The following is a 19606-nucleotide window of genomic DNA, read 5'->3' as shown; positions in this document are numbered from 1 at the left end:
GAGGAAACGGCACTACTCCCAATGCTGTGTTACATGACAATGAGGAAACGGCACTACTCCCAATGCTGTGTTACATGACAATGAGGAAACGGCACTACTCCCAATGCTGTGTTACATTACAATGAGGAAACGGCACTACTCCCAATGCTGTGTTACATTACAATGAGGAAACGGCACTACTCCCAATGCTGTGTTACATTACAATGAGGAAACGGCACTACTCCCAATGCTGTGTTACATTACAATGAGGAAACGGCACTACTCCCAATGCTGTGTTACATTACAATGAGGAAACGGCACTACTCCCAATGCTGTGTTACATTACAATGAGGAAACGGCACTACTCCCAATGCTGTGTTCATCACAATGAGGAAAGAGTTTTCGGCAAAGACTGTCTGTCTCTTCTAATCCTGTATCGTCCAACATTCTTAGGATGCGTTCTCAAATGGCACCCTGTTCCCTATTTAAAGCATTACTTTTGCACTAAATATGTAAACATGTATAATTTTGTGTTCTTCACCAATAAAGCTGTGTTTATAAAAGTAGTGCACTATGTAGGAAATATGGTGTCATTTGGTACACGCACTTAGTGTCATGCACATTCTTATTGCATCACATGAGTATAGTATAATCTTTGTCTACAGTAATGCCCTTAGAATATGTACATTACAGACAATAGGCCTAGTGTCCCCAGCTCAGCTATGATATGTTATACTGTGGCAGGCTTAACCGTAGATAGATTTTCTCCATTCCATTTTCAACAGTTTCACTGATTTACACTGAGCACTCAGTCTTTAAGTACACTTCATCCATGATGGCAGCTTGGCTCAGTGCTGCTGCTGCATGTGTTACTGTGCTACTCTGCCTGCGTCCCGAATTAAACCCTATTTACTGTAGTACTTGGCTCTGGTCAAATGTAGTGCACTATGTAGGGGTATAGGGGGACTTTTGGGATGCATACTGTGTCTCCCCATTGTGTCCCAGTACTAAGATTTAATAGCCACTGTTCGTATCCTGCACTAAGGCCCTAGACTACAGTTATGTCCCAAATGGCACCTTATTCTCTAGTTAGTACACTATGGGCCCTGATCTAAAGTAGTGCACTGCATAGGGAATAGAGTGCCATTTGGGATGTCTCCCTCTGTGAAATATCCATTGACATTCACACAGAGGGTTTGGTGATGTATGGGACCTGTCATATAAACCACTGAGAGACATTAGCGTGTGGTTATCTTCGACTTAGCTAACAGCTCCTGGTGTTCCTACTGTTCCTTGTTGACTTTGCTCTGAGTTGGGCTAATAGTGAGCCAGCCATCTTTGAATCATACTGTCAGTGGCCATATGCTGCATGTCCAATATTAGAGCAACTATAACCTTCTAACTTCCTAATGGACAGTTTTAACTCCTCAATCTAGTGCCACTCTCAAGTCCTGCTGGGAACACTGCACACAAACATGTTCCATGGTTAAGAATAGTGTTGAACATGTAGCATGTGACAGAGGGAGCTGCAAGAGGAGTGCATTGGGGCGTTATTAATAATTGTGTAACTCAAATGATTAGACATCTGCTTGAACATATATCGCAAGGCCAGTAACTTGTCAAGTGGTTGGATTATCTTGGCAAAGGAGGAATGCTCACTCACAGGGATGTAAACAAATTTGTGCACCAAATTTGAGAAGAATAAGCTGGACCGGCCTGGTAGCTGTGGAGTGAAAATGGGACTTAAAGGAGATGAATACATTGGGGATGGCTGTACTGTAGTGGTACTGTATGTCCAGCTGATGACCCCATACAGTGCATGAATGAATACGTTACTAAACTTTATTGTCCCATAGGGAAATAATGCATGAATTACTGTCTCCGTGTGTGTGTGTGTGAAGCGGTCTACAGTCTACGTAAACAGAGCTGAAGGAGGTCCGTTTGTGTTGCTGTCTACGTAGTCTTTGTTCGTCTGAATTTTTGGAACTCGACGCGAAACGGACCACCGTCGGCTCAGTGTCCGTAGACTGTGTTGCTCCCTTAAGGCTGTGTAACTCTCTGGAAGCGGACATATCGTGGCCTCAGTGTCCGTAGACTGTGTTGCTCCCTTAAGGCTGTGTAACTCTCTCACAGCGGACATATCGTGGCCTCAGTGTCCGTAGACTGTGTTGCTCCCTTACGGCTGTGTAACTCTCTCACAGCGGACATATCGTGGCCTCAGTGTCCGTAGACTGTGTTGCGCCCTTAAGGCTGTGTAACTCTCTGGAAGCGGACATATCGTGGCCTCAGTGTCCGTAGACTGTGTTGCTCCCTTAAGGCTGTGTAACTCTCTCACAGCGGACATATCGTGGCCTCAGTGTCCGTAGACTGTGTTGCTCCCTTAAGGCTGTGTAACTCTCTGGACGCGGACATATCGTGGCCTCAGTGTCCGTAGACTGTGTTGCTCCCTTAAGGCTGTGTAACTCTCTGGAAGCGGACATATCGTGGCCTCAGTGTCCGTAGACTGTGTTGCTCCCTTAAGGCTGTGTAACTCTCTGGACGCGGACATATCGTGGCCTCAGTGTCCGTAGACTGTGTTGCTCCCTTAAGGCTGTGTAACTCTCTGGAAGCGGACATATCGTGGCCTCAGTGTCCGTAGACTGTGTTGCGCCCTTAAGGCTGTGTAACTCTCTGGAAGCGGACATATCGTGGCCTCAGTGTCCGTAGACTGTGTTGCTCCCTTAAGGCTGTGTAACTCTCTCACAGCGGACATATCGTGGCCTCAGTGTCCGTAGACTGTGTTGCTCCCTTAAGGCTGTGTAACTCTCTGGACGCGGACATATCGTGGCCTCAGTGTCCGTAGACTGTGTTGCTCCCTTAAGGCTGTGTAACTCTCTGGAAGCGGACATATCGTGGCCTCAGTGTCCGTAGACTGTGTTGCTCCCTTAAGGCTGTGTAACTCTCTGGACGCGGACATATCGTGGCCTCAGTGTCCGTAGACTGTGTTGCTCCCTTAAGGCTGTGTAACTCTCTGGAAGCGGACATATCGTGGCCTCAGTGTCCGTAGACTGTGTTGCTCCCTTAAGGCTGTGTAACTCTCTGGAAGCGGACATATCGTGGCCTCAGTGTCCGTAGACTGTGTTGCTCCCTTAAGGCTGTGTAACTCTCTGGACGCGGACATATCGTGGCCTCAGTGTCCGTAGACTCTGTTGCTCCCTTAAGGCTGTGTAACTCTCTCACAGCGGACATATCGTGGCCTCAGTGTCCGTAGACTGTGTTGCTCCCTTAAGGCTGTGTAACTCTCTGGACGCGGACATATCGTGGCCTCAGTGTCCGTAGACTGTGTTGCTCCCTTAAGGCTGTGTAACTCTCTCACAGCGGACATATCGTGGCCTCAGCAGTGCAGCCGTTCTAATACTCAATACTATGCTTTTTACCTGACAGTCCATGTTTGTCTCTAACAGTGTACCGGCTCCAGCAGGAAGCTCCTCGGCCCAAGAGGATGACCTGCCCTCAGGAGGTCAGCACTGTACCTCTTTAAACATTAAGCTACACCCCCATTGTCTACCCTTCTCTCAAAGTGTCTCAGAATCATCAGCGAGGCAACCATATAGACTACAGTATTCTGTGATCGGATGCCTGATCTGTTGTGATAATGTAACCAACATACTGATAAACTAATCATTTACCACATTGTCGTTTTCTTATCTCTAATCTGACACCGAATGGTAAAGAGGTCAGGCAATTGGCAGGATGAGAGAGGGAGAGTCACACAGAGAAAACTAGAATGCTATTTGGCCCTAAACAGAGAGTACACAGTGGCAGAATACCTAACCTGGATCTCAAGAGAAGACAGGCTATGTGCACACTGCCCACAAAATGAGGTGGAAACTGAGCTGCACTTCCTAACCTCCTGCCAAATGTATGACCATATTAGAGACACACATTTCCCTCAGATTACACAAACTCACAACGAATTCGAAAACAAATCCAATTTTGATAAACTCCCATATCTACTGGGTGAAATACCACATTGTTCCATCACAGCAGCAAGATTTGTGACCTGTTGCAACAAGAAAAGGGCAACCAGTGAAGAACAAACACCATTGTAAATACAACCTATATTTATTTTCCTTTTGTACATTAACTATTTGCACATCATTACAACACTGTGTATATATACTTAATATACCATTTGAAATCTTAATTCTTTTACTTTTGTGAGTGTAATGTTTACTGTACATTTTGTTTATTTCACTTGCTTTGGCAATGTAAATATATGTTTCCCATGCCAATAAAGCTCCTTAAATTGAAATTAAATAGGATTGGCAGAGAGACACAGACATCCTTTATGAAACGTTTATCCTTCAATCTAAACAGGTTGTTAGATCTCTTGGCCAAGCCATTGAAGTGACCTTTCAACTGACTATGTCTCTGTCAGCCAATGTATCTTGTCTCTCTCCTCTGGATTTACAGATGGAGACCAGACCCAAATATTACGGCAGAGAGTGAGTAGTGGGACTTACTTTGATTTTTCATCCATGTTCTAATACAGCTGCTGGGGAGGCTGGCTCTAGCTGTGTGATTTATCATTAACGTCAAGCTTTACATGTGCTTAGGGTGTTGAAGGTCTGTGTGTCCCTGTGTGTGCAAGAGGATGGGGATAATTGAGTGTTAAATCCAGAAGGACAGGGACAGAGACATCAAGGTCCGTAGACAAGGCCACAGCATTGACAGGAGACTTGTGGCGGCATTGACAGGAGACTTGTGGCTCTCTCAAGGTTCCATGGCATGCTATCGAGAGAGTGTGCAGATGAGCTACTGGGAGGAGCAGACGGGGCTTACCTCGTCAGAGAGAGCCAGAGACAGCCAGGGACACACACCTTGGCCTTAAGGTACTGTACACAGTACACACACACATTTACTTACTAAATATACACACCGTGTCAAAAACGCTCTCCCCACCCACCCACTCACTCTACCTCCCTCTCCCCAGGTTTGGGCACCAGACCCTGAACTACAGACTGTTCTATGACGGGAAGCACTTTGTGGGGGAGAAGCGCTTTGAGACGGTCCATGACCTGGTGACGGATGGCCTCATCACCCTGTACATCGAGACCAAGGCAGCAGAGTACATCGCCAAGATGACCACCAACCCCATCTATGAACACCTGGGCTACACATCCCTGCTGAAGGACAAGATGGGGCACCGGCTGAGCCGGGGACGCACTGAACCCCGTAGGGTCACCTTCCAAAGAGAGGACAGTAAGGTGAGATACTACAGTACATCGCTTTGACTTTATGTAACTAAGTGCTATGAAAAGTTACTTTAGTGATGACATTGATGGGGATGGTGAGTGGCGGTGACGACATTGGTGAGTGGCGGTGACGACATTGGTGAGTGGCGGTGACGACATTGGTGAGTGGCGGTGACGACATTGGTGAGTGGCGGTGACGACATTGGTGAGTGGCGGTGACGACATTGGTGAGTGGCGGTGACGACATTGGTGAGTGGCGGCGGCGACGACATTGGTGAGTGGCGGCGGCGACGACATTGGTGAGTGGCGGCGGCGACGACATTGGTGAGTGGCGGCGGCGACGACATTGGGGGTGGCGACGACATTGGGGGTGGTGGCGGCGACGACATTGGGGGTGGCGGCGGTGGCGGTGACATTGGGGATGTTGGGGTGGTGTGGATGGTGACATTGGGGATGTTGGGGTGGTGTGGATGGTGACATTGGGAATGGTGGTGGTTCTCTCCCATAGCACCAGGTTAACTATGTATTAATGTGATACATCTACTACTGTTGTGTTTCCTAACTATAGTTCTGACCTGAACAGGAACAACTCTGGGCCTTAGCTATGGACTGTAACAGACCAGAGTTTTTCCTGGTCTCGCCACACGGTCTGGAAAAACTCCTGTCCCTAAAACATGTTCATTACCTTCTACTCTATCAGCATCTGCAGTAAGGATGGAGTTTTTCATTATGTAACCGTTTCTCATGAGAGAGAGACACATTGTCTCTGCAGGGGGGTGTTTCCTTCCTGACATCACTTCTCATTAAAGGTCATGATGACCAACAGGACTGGGATGTTATTCTATGTCAGACAGACACTGTTCTAGGGCTATAGATGAATCACACATTTCACACCATTTGTTCTCATCAACTAACTGCTGAAGGATATTGACTGTCTGTGACTCATTATATTAGCGAAATGCTTTCATTCTACTGTGTCGGTCTAGGGTGTTAGCAATTCCCACATCTCACCACTAGGTGGCAACCGGACCAAGCCATAGCATATCAACAGCACATTTCACACTTAGCTGTGATTGGAAATGTTATCTTTCTTCAGTCTTTGACTTTTAAACATGGTAAAATCACAAAGCCTTTCCTTCATCCATGTTTGGTTGGGTGAAGATGTCTTGACGTTATGTTCCTCTCATACAAGCCACACACCCCTGGTGCTTCTTGGAATATTGAACAAATCATTTTGTTCTGATAAACAGCATTAAGGTTGTGTCCCTCCCAAATGTCACTATATTTCCTATGTAGTGCACTACCTTTGCCCTGGTAAAAGTAATGCCCTATATGGGGAATAGGGTGCCATTTGGGACGCACATGGGTCTCCATCAGTCGTCTGACAGCAACAAGGCAGTCCTGCCTGAGTCAGTGGCGTTGCAAGGCGTCCGTTTCCTCTCTGCTCCTTTCCAACACCTACCAGCACTGTGCTATTCATGTCACTGTCTGTCCACTAGAGTTAGAGTGAAGGGGACAGAGAGCCTTAAGCCCTTACTGCAGGAGGCAGCTCTATCCCTGCAGGCTCTTAACTTGGTCAGTAGTTCATGGACTCTGACGGATTCCAACACGTTCAGAGATGAATCCTTAACACTAAACTCCTCCAGGAGGATCCTCCATAGCAGTGTGTGTATTTATGTTAGAAAACATACAGGACCTGATATACAGAAAGTACATATTCTAGGCTATTTGGTCTGGTCAAATACAGACTGTCTGACCTTGTATAGTATTGGGGGGGGGGGGGGGGGTTCCCAGCAGACGTGAGTGGATATCTAGAGCATGTTTTGAGTTTTGACATCAGACTGCCAGCCTGTCAGTCAGTAATGTCAGTGTGTCTGTAAAAATTTGTTGTTTTGAGTGTCACACTTCAATCTGTCAAGCTTGGGTTATGTCCCAAATGGCACCCTATTCCCTATACAATGCTCTACTTTTGACCAGAGCCCTATGGGTCCTGATCAAAAGTAGAGCACTAAAGAGGTGCCATTTGGGATGCAGTCTTGGAAAACATGACGAGTTGGGCCAATGACAGGTCTCCTGATTTTAGGCTTTCAGTGTTGGACAAACACCTGCCAGTCTGTCATGTCCCAAAAAAAGCGGGAGGTCAAAGTGCAGTCCTCCTGTTTCCTCTCTTCTGCGTCCTAAATTACACCCTATCCCCTTTATAGTGTACAACTTTTGACCAGGTCCTATAGGGCTCTGGTCAAAAGTAATGTACTAAGTAGGGAATAGGTTGCCATTTGGGATGTAGCGTATGTCCCTATGGAGTGGAGCCAGGCTTGTTCTAATGGCCTGTATCTTTACTGACTTTAGTTAACACTGTACTATAATACTCTGTCCAGTATCAGCCTGTATCTTTACTGACTTTAGTTAACACTGTACTATAATACTCTGCCCAGTATCAGCCTGTATCTTTACTGACTTTAGTTAACAGTGTACTATAATACTCTGTCCAGTATCAGCCTGTATCTTTACTGACTTTAGTTAACACTGTACTATAATACTCTGTCCAGTATCAGCCTGTATCTTTACTGACTTTAGTTAACACTGTACTATAATACTCTGCCCAGTATCAGCCTGTATCTTTACTGACTTTAGTTAACAGTGTACTATAATACTCTGTCCAGTATCAGCCTGTATCTTTACTGACTTTAGTTAACAGTGTACTATAATACTCTGTCCAGTATCAGCCTGTATCAGCCTGTATCTTTACTGACTTTAGTTAACAGTGTACTATAATACTCTGTCCAGTATCAGCCTGTATCTTTACTGACGTTAGTTAACACTGTACTATAATACTCTGTCCAGTATCAGCCTGTATCTTTACTGACGTTAGTTAACAGTGTACTATAATACTCTGTCCAGTATCAGTCTGTATCTTTACTGACTTTAGTTAACACTGTACTATAATACTCTGTCCAGTATCAGCCTGTATCTTTACTGACTTTAGTTAACAGTGTACTATAATACTCTGTCCAGTATCAGTCTGTATCTTTACTGACTTTAGTTAACACTGTACTATAATACTCTGTCCAGTATCAGCCTGTATCTTTACTGACTTTAGTTAACACTGTACTATAATACTCTGTCCAGTATCAGCCTGTATCAGCCTGTATCTTTACTGACTTTAGTTAACACTGTACTATAATACTCTGTCCAGTATCAGCCTGTATCAGCCTGTATCTTTACTGACTTTAGTTAACAGTGTACTATAATACTCTGTCCAGTATCAGTCTGTATCTTTACTGACTTTAGTTAACACTGTACTATAATACTCTGTCCAGTATCAGCCTGTATCTTTACTGACTTTAGTTAACACTGTACTATAATACTCTGTCCAGTATCAGTCTGTATCTTTACTGACTTTAGTTAACACTGTACTATAATACTCTGTCCAGTATCAGCCTGTATCTTTACTGACTTTAGTTAAGTGTACTATAATACTCTGTCCAGTATCAGCCTGTATCTTTACTGACTTTAGTTAACAGTGTACTATAATACTCTGTCCAGTATCAGCCTGTATCTTTACTGACTTTAGTTAACAGTGTACTATAATACTCTGTCCAGTATCAGCCTGTATCTTTACTGACTTTAGTTAACACTGTACTATAATACTCTGTCCAGTATCAGCCTGTATCAGCCTGTATCTTTACTGACTTTAGTTAACAGTGTACTATAATACTCTGTCCAGTATCAGCCTGTATCTTTACTGACTTTAGTTAACACTGTACTATAATACTCTGTCCAGTATCAGCCTGTATCAGCCTGTATCTTTACTGACTTTAGTTAACACTGTACTATAATACTCTGTCCAGTATCAGCCTGTATCTTTACTGACTTTAGTTAACACTGTACTATAATACTCTGTCCAGTATCAGTCTGTATCTTTACTGACTTTAGTTAACACTGTACTATAATACTCTGTCCAGTATCAGCCTGTATCTTTACTGACTTTAGTTAACACTGTACTATAATACTCTGTCCAGTATCAGCCTGTATCTTTACTGATGTTAGTTAACACTGTACTATAATACTCTGTCCAGTATCAGCCTGTATCTTTACTGACTTTAGTTAACAGTGTAGTATAATACTCTGTCCAGTATCAGCCTGTATCTTTACTGACGTTAGTTAACACTGTACTATAATACTCTGTCCAGTATCAGCCTGTATCTTTACTGACTTTAGTTAACAGTGTACTATAATACTCTGTCCAGTATCAGCCTGTATCTTTACTGACTTTAGTTAACACTGTACTATAATACTCTGTCCAGTATCAGCCTGTATCTTTACTGACTTTAGTTAACAGTGTACTATAATACTCTGTCCAGTATCAGCCTGTATCTTTACTGACTTTAGTTAACACTGTACTATAATACTCTGTCCAGTATCAGCCTGTATCTTTACTGACTTTAGTTAACAGTGTACTATAATACTCTGTCCAGTATCAGCCTGTATCTTTACTGACTTTAGTTAACAGTGTACTATAATACTCTGTCCAGTATCAGCCTGTATCTTTACTGACTTTAGTTAACACTGTACTATAATACTCTGTCCAGTATCAGCCTGTATCTTTACTGACTTTAGTTAACAGTGTACTATAATACTCTGTCCAGTATCAGCCTGTATCTTTACTGACTTTAGTTAAGTGTACTATAATACTCTGTCCAGTATCAGGCTGTATCTTTACTGACTTTAGTTAAGTGTACTATAATACTCTGTCCAGTATCAGCCTGTATCTTTACTGACTTTAGTTAAGTGTACTATAATACTCTGTCCAGTATCAGCCTGTATCTTTACTGACTTTAGTTAACAGTGTACTATAATACTCTGTCCAGTATCAGCCTGTATCTTTACTGACTTTAGTTAACAGTGTACTATAATACTCTGCCCAGTATCAGCCTGTATCTTTACTGACTTTAGTTAACACTGTACTATAATACTCTGTCCAGTATCAGCCTGTATCTTTACTGACTTTAGTTAAGTGTACTATAATACTCTGTCCAGTATCAGCCTGTATCTTTACTGACTTTAGTTAACACTGTACTATAATACTCTGTCCAGTATCAGCCTGTATCAGCCTGTATCTTTACTGACTTTAGTTAACACTGTACTATAATACTCTGTCCAGTATCAGCCTGTATCTTTACTGACTTTAGTTAACACTGTACTATAATACTCTGTCCAGTATCAGTCTGTATCTTTACTGACTTTAGTTAACACTGTACTATAATACTCTGTCCAGTATCAGCCTGTATCTTTACTGACTTTAGTTAACACTGTACTATAATACTCTGTCCAGTATCAGCCTGTATCTTTACTGACGTTAGTTAACACTGTACTATAATACTCTGTCCAGTATCAGCCTGTATCTTTACTGACTTTAGTTAACAGTGTACTATAATACTCTGTCCAGTATCAGCCTGTATCTTTACTGACGTTAGTTAACACTGTACTATAATACTCTGTCCAGTATCAGCCTGTATCTTTACTGACTTTAGTTAACAGTGTACTATAATACTCTGTCCAGTATCAGCCTGTATCTTTACTGACTTTAGTTAACACTGTACTATAATACTCTGTCCAGTATCAGCCTGTATCTTTACTGACTTTAGTTAACAGTGTACTATAATACTCTGTCCAGTATCAGCCTGTATCTTTACTGACTTTAGTTAACACTGTACTATAATACTCTGTCCAGTATCAGCCTGTATCTTTACTGACTTTAGTTAACAGTGTACTATAATACTCTGTCCAGTATCAGCCTGTATCTTTACTGACTTTAGTTAACACTGTACTATAATACTCTGTCCAGTATCAGCCTGTATCTTTACTGACTTTAGTTAACAGTGTACTATAATACTCTGTCCAGTATCAGCCTGTATCTTTACTGACTTTAGTTAACAGTGTACTATAATACTCTGTCCAGTATCAGCCTGTATCTTTACTGACTTTAGTTAACACTGTACTATAATACTCTGTCCAGTATCAGCCTGTATCTTTACTGACTTTAGTTAACAGTGTACTATAATACTCTGTCCAGTATCAGCCTGTATCTTTACTGACTTTAGTTAAGTGTACTATAATACTCTGTCCAGTATCAGGCTGTATCTTTACTGACTTTAGTTAAGTGTACTATAATACTCTGTCCAGTATCAGCCTGTATCTTTACTGACTTTAGTTAACAGTGTACTATAATACTCTGTCCAGTATCAGCCTGTGTTTTCAGACACAGTAGCTACAGTAAACATACTCCCTCACATGCTGTCTTTACTCTCTCTTGTAAATCCTCATCCAGGTGTGTGTGTGTACATTCCTCCCGGAGGGGGGGAGGAGACTCACTCAACCTGTCTGGTGACCTGCTGTGTGTCAGCCTCCTCGGTTCACACGGCTCAATGTGTCTGTGTACTTGTGCTGGGAGTTGCCACAGTGGCCAAACTCCTGCCAGTTTCCTCCTATAACAACAGCTTCCCAAATGGCACCCTATACCCTCTGGTCCCTCAGGGCTCTGGTCAAAAGAAGTGCACTGTGCAGGGAATAGGGAGCCGTTTGAGACCCATCACTGGTTTAATGTAACTGGTGCTGGTGGGGATTGGAAGGTGATCACTGCATTTCTAGTCCATGTTCTGGTCCTAGTTCTATAATGTGAGGTTAGCCTGCTTGGATTTTATTATGACGTTATAGTAGTTTGTTTGTTTTTGGAAGTTTAATGACCTCGTCCTTGAGCTACCTGTTAGTCTGTTGGAAACAACATGATCTATAAAGATGGCGTTGGGAAATAATTGAGCTACTACTATAAAGATTTTATACAGTAGCTACATACTTTGTAAAAGGAAGAAGGCTTTCAATGTTGATCTGTCATACTTCCAGACACAGGCAGGCCTGTTTTAATTGGCACTGTACGTTTTCCTTTCACTACACTTTCTGAATAGTAAAACTGATTTTATCACTGACTACATCCCCATTCACGTCTATGTTTGGATGGAATTGTATGAGATGGTGTGTTTTTGTTTGGACGGTTATCTGACCTTACAGAAAGAAAGACACTAGTGTTATTTTCTATTTTCCCATGATCCTCTGTTCTCCCCACTGTGTCTGCTCAGCTGCACCCACACAGTGAATTACAGAGCCTGGCTGCTGAAAAGAAACCAGGGCCTTTTTTAAAATGTATTTTATTCCAAACTCTTCTCTGAGACAAGAAGCCATCTGCCTCTTGGGGAAAAAGACCATAACCGTCACACACACGCTCTCTCTCTCTCAATACGTACTGTATACCCCCTCCCTCCTCCTCTCCCCATTTCTTTTTCTGTGTCATACATTTTTTTCATCCACCTGTCCCTCTTCCTCCAGATCCCTTACTCTTCTCTCTGCCCCGTCTAGTTTAGATCCTCCTCCTGGTCTTTGATAGGATGTCTTTCTCGGTGACAAACAGCTTCTCCTGTCCTTTGATAGGATGTCTTTCTCGGTGACAAACAGCTTCTCCTGTCCTTTGATAGGATGTCTTTCTCGGTGACAAACAGCTTCTCCTGTCCTTTGATAGGATGTCTATCTCGGTGACAAACAGCTTCTCCTGTCCTGACTGTTACCCGTTCAGCCATTTTAAATCAAATGTATTAGATACATGCTTTGTAAACAACAGGTGTAGACAAACAGTGAAATACTTCCGGACTCTAACCAAAAATGCAGAGAGAAATAAAAGATAAATAATATTAAAGTAATAATAAATACACAATGAGTAACGATAACTTAGCTATATACACAAGGGACCAGTACTGAGTCGATGTGCAGGGGTACAAGCAATATTTTTTATATTTGTTTATTTCACCTTTATTTAACCAGGTAGGCTAGTTGAGAACAAGTTCTCATTTGCAACTGCGACCTGGCCAAGATAAAGCAAAGCAGTTCGACACATACAACAACACAGAGTTACACATGGAATAAACAAACATACAGTAGAAAAACTCTGTGCAAATGAGGTAGGATAAGGGAGGTAAGGCAATAAATAGGCCATGGCGGCGAAGTAATTACAATATAGCAATTAAACACTGGAATGGTAGATGTGCAGAAGTTGAATGTGCAAGTAGAGATACTGGGGTGCAAAGGAGCAAGATAAATAAAAAAATACAGTATGGGGATGAGGTAGCTGGATGGGCTATTTATAGATGGCCTATGTACAGGTGCTGTGAGCTGCTCTGACAGCCTTTTCAGTGCGGATGGTACCTGTAATCCATGACTTCTGGTTGGGATATGTACATACAGGCACTGTGGGGACAACGTCGTTGATACACTTATTAATGAAGCCGGTGACTGATGAATCCCATAACATTCCAGTCTATGCTAGTGAAACAGTCCTGTAGCTTAACAACCACTTCATCGGACCACTTCCTTATTGAGCACGTCATTCCTGTTTTTGCTTGTAAGCAGGAATCATGAGGATAGGGTTATGGTTAGGGAGAGCTTTGTATGTGTTTCTGTGTGGAGTAAATGTATTGTCTCATCTAGTTGCACAGTTGACATGCTGGTAGAAATGAGTATTACTTCTGTAGCTACAGTGTAGCTACAGTGTAACCAATGTGAAATGGCTAGCTAGTTAGTGGTGGTGCGCGCTAATAGCGTTTCAATCGGTGATGTCACTTGCTCTGAGACCTTGAAGTAGTTGTTTCCCTTGCAGAGGCGTTTGTGGCGCGATGGGTAACGATGCTTCGAGAGTGGCTGTTGTTGTGTGCAGAGGGCCCCTGGTTCGAGCCCAGGTAGGGGCGAGGAGAGGGACGGAAGCTATACTGTTACAACAGCACAACATGGTCCTCAGTCTACGTTACTGAAGTTTGGACGGTGTACAGGAGGCCCAAAGCCATATTTTTAAAACGGCTTCTATGTCCTTTTAAAGCTGCCTATCCTCTCATTTCAGCTGAAGGGCTTTTGTCTCTGAGCTGAGTGAGCTTCAAGCATATATTTCTCTCTCCCTTAGGATCGTTCCCTTCCTCAACTATTCTACCCTTCCAGCTCTTCATCATTCCATCACAGCTACAAAATCCTCTGTTCTAGTTTAATTCTGACATTCCCTCATTCTTTCTCTTCACAGACTAACTGCATTGCTGTCCCTAATTTCAACATTTCATGTCAGCAACCCTGAATGTCCACTAGTTTGAGTTGTCTACTTCCCATTTGATTGTATTGTTAATCAAGAGGAGCTGATGAGGCCCTCCTGGTGTTTTAGAGGGAGTGGATGTTTAGAAGGAGAGTCGCTCAATCTGTTGTAGTGCTGTAGATTTGGCAACAGCCCCCCATTGAGTCAGGACATGGCCACCATGAACTCTGCCTGGGACCTGACAGGGATTTGGCCACCGTGGGATTACACCTTGAGTGGGGATTATGGCCATAATCCCTGCCAATCCCAATGGATGACCATGGTCGGGTGCTGTTCTGCTGGGGGTTTAAGAGCAGAGCAGAGTGATTGGTGGGAGCAGGCTGGAGTCATAGCGTCTGTTTGTAGTCTGGCTGCAGTCTAGGCAGGGAGAGGAAGACCACCAGTGGATTGTGAGGCATGAAGGTCGAGATGTAGTTGACTAATCTGTTTCTACTGGACTGGAAGGAATCTAGGAGCATGTCGTGGCTCTTCTGGGCCAGAAGGATAGTGCCAGGACTCCTGTTGTGTGGAGGGGACTTGGTTATGTAACTGTTGTTGGTGGGGGGGTTTGTTACCGTGGGCTACTGGCAGTTCAGTTCAGTATTATCTCCAGTTGAGTGTGAGTGTCTTTAGAGAGTTTGACTGCAGCCATTGATCCTGCTTTAGATTGCTGCTGAGCTGTACTGACAGCTCCCCCTCACCCCACACACACTCACTCTAACCCCACACACCCACCTAGCCCCTCCCCACCAACCAAGGGACTCTCCTCCTAGCCCCTCCCCACCAACCAAGGGACCCTCCCCCCGGACTTGTCTCTCTCCTATTGGGTGTGTGTGAATGAGAGCCATTGTGTGAGGCACACTCCTGCCCTGGGGCCGCCCACTGCTGCTGGCTGCTCTCTGCTTCTTTCTCCTTGAACTGGAGCTGGAGCTCAGATCAGATGCAGAGCCGCCCCCATCCTGACTGTCAGTCTGTACCATCCTGGGTCCCAGCAGGAAGAGGAGTAGGAGGAACAGAGGGAGGAGGGGAGTGGAGCACAGCGGCCGTGTCCTCCTCGTTGGGCAGGTGCCGCCGGCGTCTGTTACCCAGCGCTGGGCGCTACGTCCTCCAGCACACACCACACGGCTCACCAGAGGAGACAGAGGCTCTGTGGGAGCCCGGACTAGGACAGGGGGACACAGTCAGACACACGGCAGCGGCCATGGAAGTGGAGGAAGGGAGCCGGGGTCCGGGAGGAGGGATAGGGCCAGGAGATGTAACGGTCCACAAGACCAAGAGAGGGGAGCGGAAGAGGCAGGAGCTACTGGCCTTAGCCCTGAGGGTCAAGTTGGGGAGCAGGAGAACATTACTCTGGAAGCCTCTAAAACTGTTGGCTTCCTGTCCACAGATCACCACTTCTCCTCTGGTACGGCACAGCACCCTGAAAGACTGCCCCTCCGAGAAGCAGAGCTCCTATGACAAGATCCACAACTTCAAGGTGAGATGGTTTGTTTGATTGAACCTTTTTAAAGGAGGATGTAGGGAGGGAGGGAGGGAGAGTCGACTGCTTTAGGACCTCTGTAGGAGGTCTGCCTCTCTGTAGATTCTCTGTTCAAAGCTCTTTTACCTCAGGAAATTATTCCATTCCTACAGGCAGCTCTGCTTGTCCATGCAGGGCCTGGGAGATTAAGTTCTGTCAGGTTGATCTGAAACTTAAAAGCGACGTTCCTCAAAGTGACAAAGTAACCGATTTCAATGACTCTTTTTATCTGCCTGGTGAGCTGCCTACCTGTCACCTGACTGGCTACCGTTAGGTACCATTATAACACAGAGACTGATGTTATTCATCATCATGTGCTTTCATGATGAAAGCTGTCTTGTGGGCACGTGCAGCTGTCAGCCATATGTTTAAATCTATCGACTGTGCTTAATGGATATGGCGTATGTTTTAACCCATTAACGGCTGTGAACATTGATTGTCTAAGATGTTTGAGCACTTTAACCTCTTTGTTTCATCTTGATTTTCAAAAACAGAAATACAGTTGATATATTGAAATAAATATTGAATACAACAAATGATTTTGGTGTGTGAGACCAACACAAACTTGGCAGTAAACCTAACCAGTATTTTTGACCTCTCAACTTCCCTATCAAATCTAAACAGTTCAAACAGAAACAACAATGACAAATGGTTTGATGAAGAAAGCAAAAACCTAAGAAAGAAATTGAGAAACCTATCCAACCAAAAACATAGAGACCCAGAAAACATCAGCCTACGCCTTCACTATGGTGAAGACAATACAGAAATAATACAGAAATACCCTACGGAAAAAGAAGGAACAGCACGTCAGAAATCAGCTCAATGTAATTGAAGAATCCATAGACTCTTAGAAAACCCTAAACAAACAACAACACAGAGTTATCTATCCAAAATGAAAATGTATGAGTAAACCACTTCTCCAATCTTTTTGGCCCTATAACAAAGAACAAACAGCAGAAACATGATCAGATACACATTTTAGAATAAACTATATAAGACTACCAGAACCCACTAGATGATCCAATTACATTTGAATGAACTACAGGACAAAATACAAACCCTCCAACCCAAAAAGGCCTGTGGTGTTGGTGTCCACAATGAAATGATAAAATATACAGACAACAAATTCCAATTGGTTATACTTAAACTCCTTAATATCATCCTTAGCTCTGGCATCTTCCCCAATATTTGGAATCAAGGACTGATCACCCCAATCCACAGAAGTGGAGACAAATAATAACTACTGTGGGATATGCGTCAATAGCAACCTTTTGGAAAATCCTCTGCATTATCATTAACAGCAGACTCATACATTTTCTCGTGAAAACAATGTACTGAGCAAATGTCAAATTGGCTTTTTACCAAATTACCATAAAACAGACCATGTATTCACCCTGCACACCCTAACAAACAAACAAACAAAACAAAACAGGCAAAGTCTTCTCATGCTTTGTTGATTTCAAAAAAGCTTTTGACTCAGTTTGGGATTAGGGTCTGCTATACAAATTGATGGAAATTGGTGTTGGGGGAAAAACATATGACATTATAAAATCCATGTACACGGTTAAAATTGGCAAAACACACACACTTCTTTCCACAGGGCTGGGGGTGAGACAGGGATGCATCTTAAGCCCCACCCTCTTCAACATATATATCAATGAATTGGCGAGGGCTCTAGAGCAGTCTGCAGCACCCGGCCTCACCCTACTAGAATCTGAAGTCAAATCTCTACTGTTTGCTGATGATCTGGTGCTTCTGTCACCAACCAAGGAGAGCCTACAGCAGCACCTAGATCTTCTGCACAGATTCTTTTAGACCTGGGCCCTGACAGTAAATCTCAGTAAGACTAAAATAATGGCCTCCCGGGTGGCGCAGTGATCTAAGGCACTGCATCGCAGTGCTAGCTGTGCCACCAGAGATTCTGGGTTTGAGCCCAGGCTCTGTCGCAGCCAGCCGCAACCGGGAGGCCCATGGGGCGGCGCACAATTGGCCCAGCGTCGTCCGGGTTAGGGGAGGGTTTAGCCGGCAAGGATATCCTTGTCTCATCGCGCACTAGCGACTCCTGTGGCTGACCAGGTCGCCAGGTGTACGGTGTTTCCTCCGACACATTGGTGCAGCTGGCTTCCGGGTTGGATGTGCATTGTGTCAAGAAGCAGTGCGGCTTGGTTGGGTTGTGTTTCGGGGGACGCATGGCTCTCGACCTTCGCCGAGTTCGTACGGGAGTTGCAGCGATGAGACAAGACTGTAACTACTACCAATTGGATACCACTAAATTGTTTGCAGACCCCACAGAGCCCCAGGACAGCAACACAATTAGACCCAACCAAATCATAAGAAAACAAAAATATACTTTTTTGATACATTGGAAAGAATTAACAAAAACAACAGAGCAAACTAGAATGCTACTTGGCCCGAAACAGAGAATACACAGTGGCAGAATACCTGACCACAGTAACTGACCCAAAATGTAGAAAATCTTTGACTATGTACAGAGGGGATGTAGCCTTGCTATTGAGAAAGGCCGCCGTAGGCAGACCTGGATCTCAAGAGAAGACAGGCTATGTGCACACTAGCTACAAAATGAGGTGGAAACTGAGCTGCACTTCCTAACCTCCTGCCCAGTGTATGACCATATTAGAGAGACATATTTCCCTCAGATTACACAAACCCACAAAGAATTTGAAAACAAATCCTATTTTGATAAACTCCCATATCTACTAGGTGATATAACACAGTGTGCCATCACAACAGCAGTGTGTGTGACCTGTTGCCACAAGAAAAGGACAACCAGTGAAGAACAAACACCATTGTAAATACAACCCATATTTCTGTTAATTTATTTTCCCTTTTGTACTTGACATTTTTGCACATATGACATTTGTAATGTCTTTTATTATTTTGGTACTTTTGTGAGTGTAATGTTTACTGTTAATTTGTATTGTTTATTTCACTTGTTTATTATTTGGTTCTCTTGCTTTGACAATGTTAACATATGTTTCCCATGCCAATAAAGCCCTTAAATTGAATTGAGAGAGAAAGCGATCTCTCCTCATGGGCACCTGAATACATTCCTGCCATTGTGTCTCAGGTTTCAGTGAGCCTGCAGGGTAGAATGGCCTCCTAACCTCCAGCTCTCCAGCCTAGTGTCTGGTCCCATTTGAGAATGGAACAGCAAACCACCCGGCTGCTCAGCACCTGTCAAGAGCCCTTATCTGTACTGTTCTATCAATCTAACGTAACCTAATAACTCTTTAGTGAAGTGGTCGGTGCAGACTTGCGTGTGTGTGAACATGTTTGCATGTATCCAGCAGCCCGGGCAGGAACAGATGCCAGACACTTTGTAAATCCTTTTAATCTGACTTGTATACACAGTCCCTCATTGGGCTTGGGGTCCCTCCCTCCCTTCCACTGTAGACTGGGCTTGGGGTCCCTCCCTCCCTTCCACTGTAGACTGGGCTTGGGGTCCCTCCCTCCCTTCCACTGTAGACTGGGCTTGGGGTCCCTCCATCCCTTCCACTGTAGACTGGGCTTGGGGTCCCTCCCTCCATTCCACTGTAGACTGGGCTTGAGGTCCCTCCATCCCTTCCACTGTAGACTGGGCTTGGGGTCCCTCCATCCCTTCCACTGTAGACTGGGCTTGGGGTCCCTCCCTCCCTCCCTTCCACTGTAGACTGGGCTTGGGGTCCCTCCCTCCCTCCCTTCCACTGTAGA

The 19606-nt window shown here is 44.2% G+C and overlaps 1 protein-coding gene across 3 annotated transcripts in view; it reads left to right on the top strand.

Moving 5' to 3' along the window:
• The window catches only part of chn2 (chimerin 2), a 46965-nt gene that overhangs the window by 14181 nt on the left and 13178 nt on the right, over positions 1–19606 (top strand). Inside the window, exons 3-7 of one of the 3 annotated variants that reach the window (XM_038983966.1) lie at positions 3423–3478; positions 4435–4466; positions 4740–4853; positions 4955–5228; positions 15764–15853. In XM_038983966.1, the coding sequence (XP_038839894.1) occupies positions 3423–3478; positions 4435–4466; positions 4740–4853; positions 4955–5228; positions 15764–15853 (566 nt within the window). The remainder of the gene's footprint in view (positions 1–3422; positions 3479–4434; positions 4467–4739; positions 4854–4954; positions 5229–15763; positions 15854–19606) is intronic. The other 2 variants (XM_038983967.1, XM_038983968.1) reach the window with 2 other exon arrangements.

This window comes from Salvelinus namaycush, unplaced genomic scaffold, assembly GCF_016432855.1.
Source record: "Salvelinus namaycush isolate Seneca unplaced genomic scaffold, SaNama_1.0 Scaffold204, whole genome shotgun sequence".
In the NCBI taxonomy this organism is placed as follows: domain Eukaryota; kingdom Metazoa; phylum Chordata; class Actinopteri; order Salmoniformes; family Salmonidae; genus Salvelinus; species Salvelinus namaycush.
The sequence above is the reverse complement of the archived record's forward strand: the minus strand, read 5'-3'. Positions and strand labels throughout refer to the sequence as shown.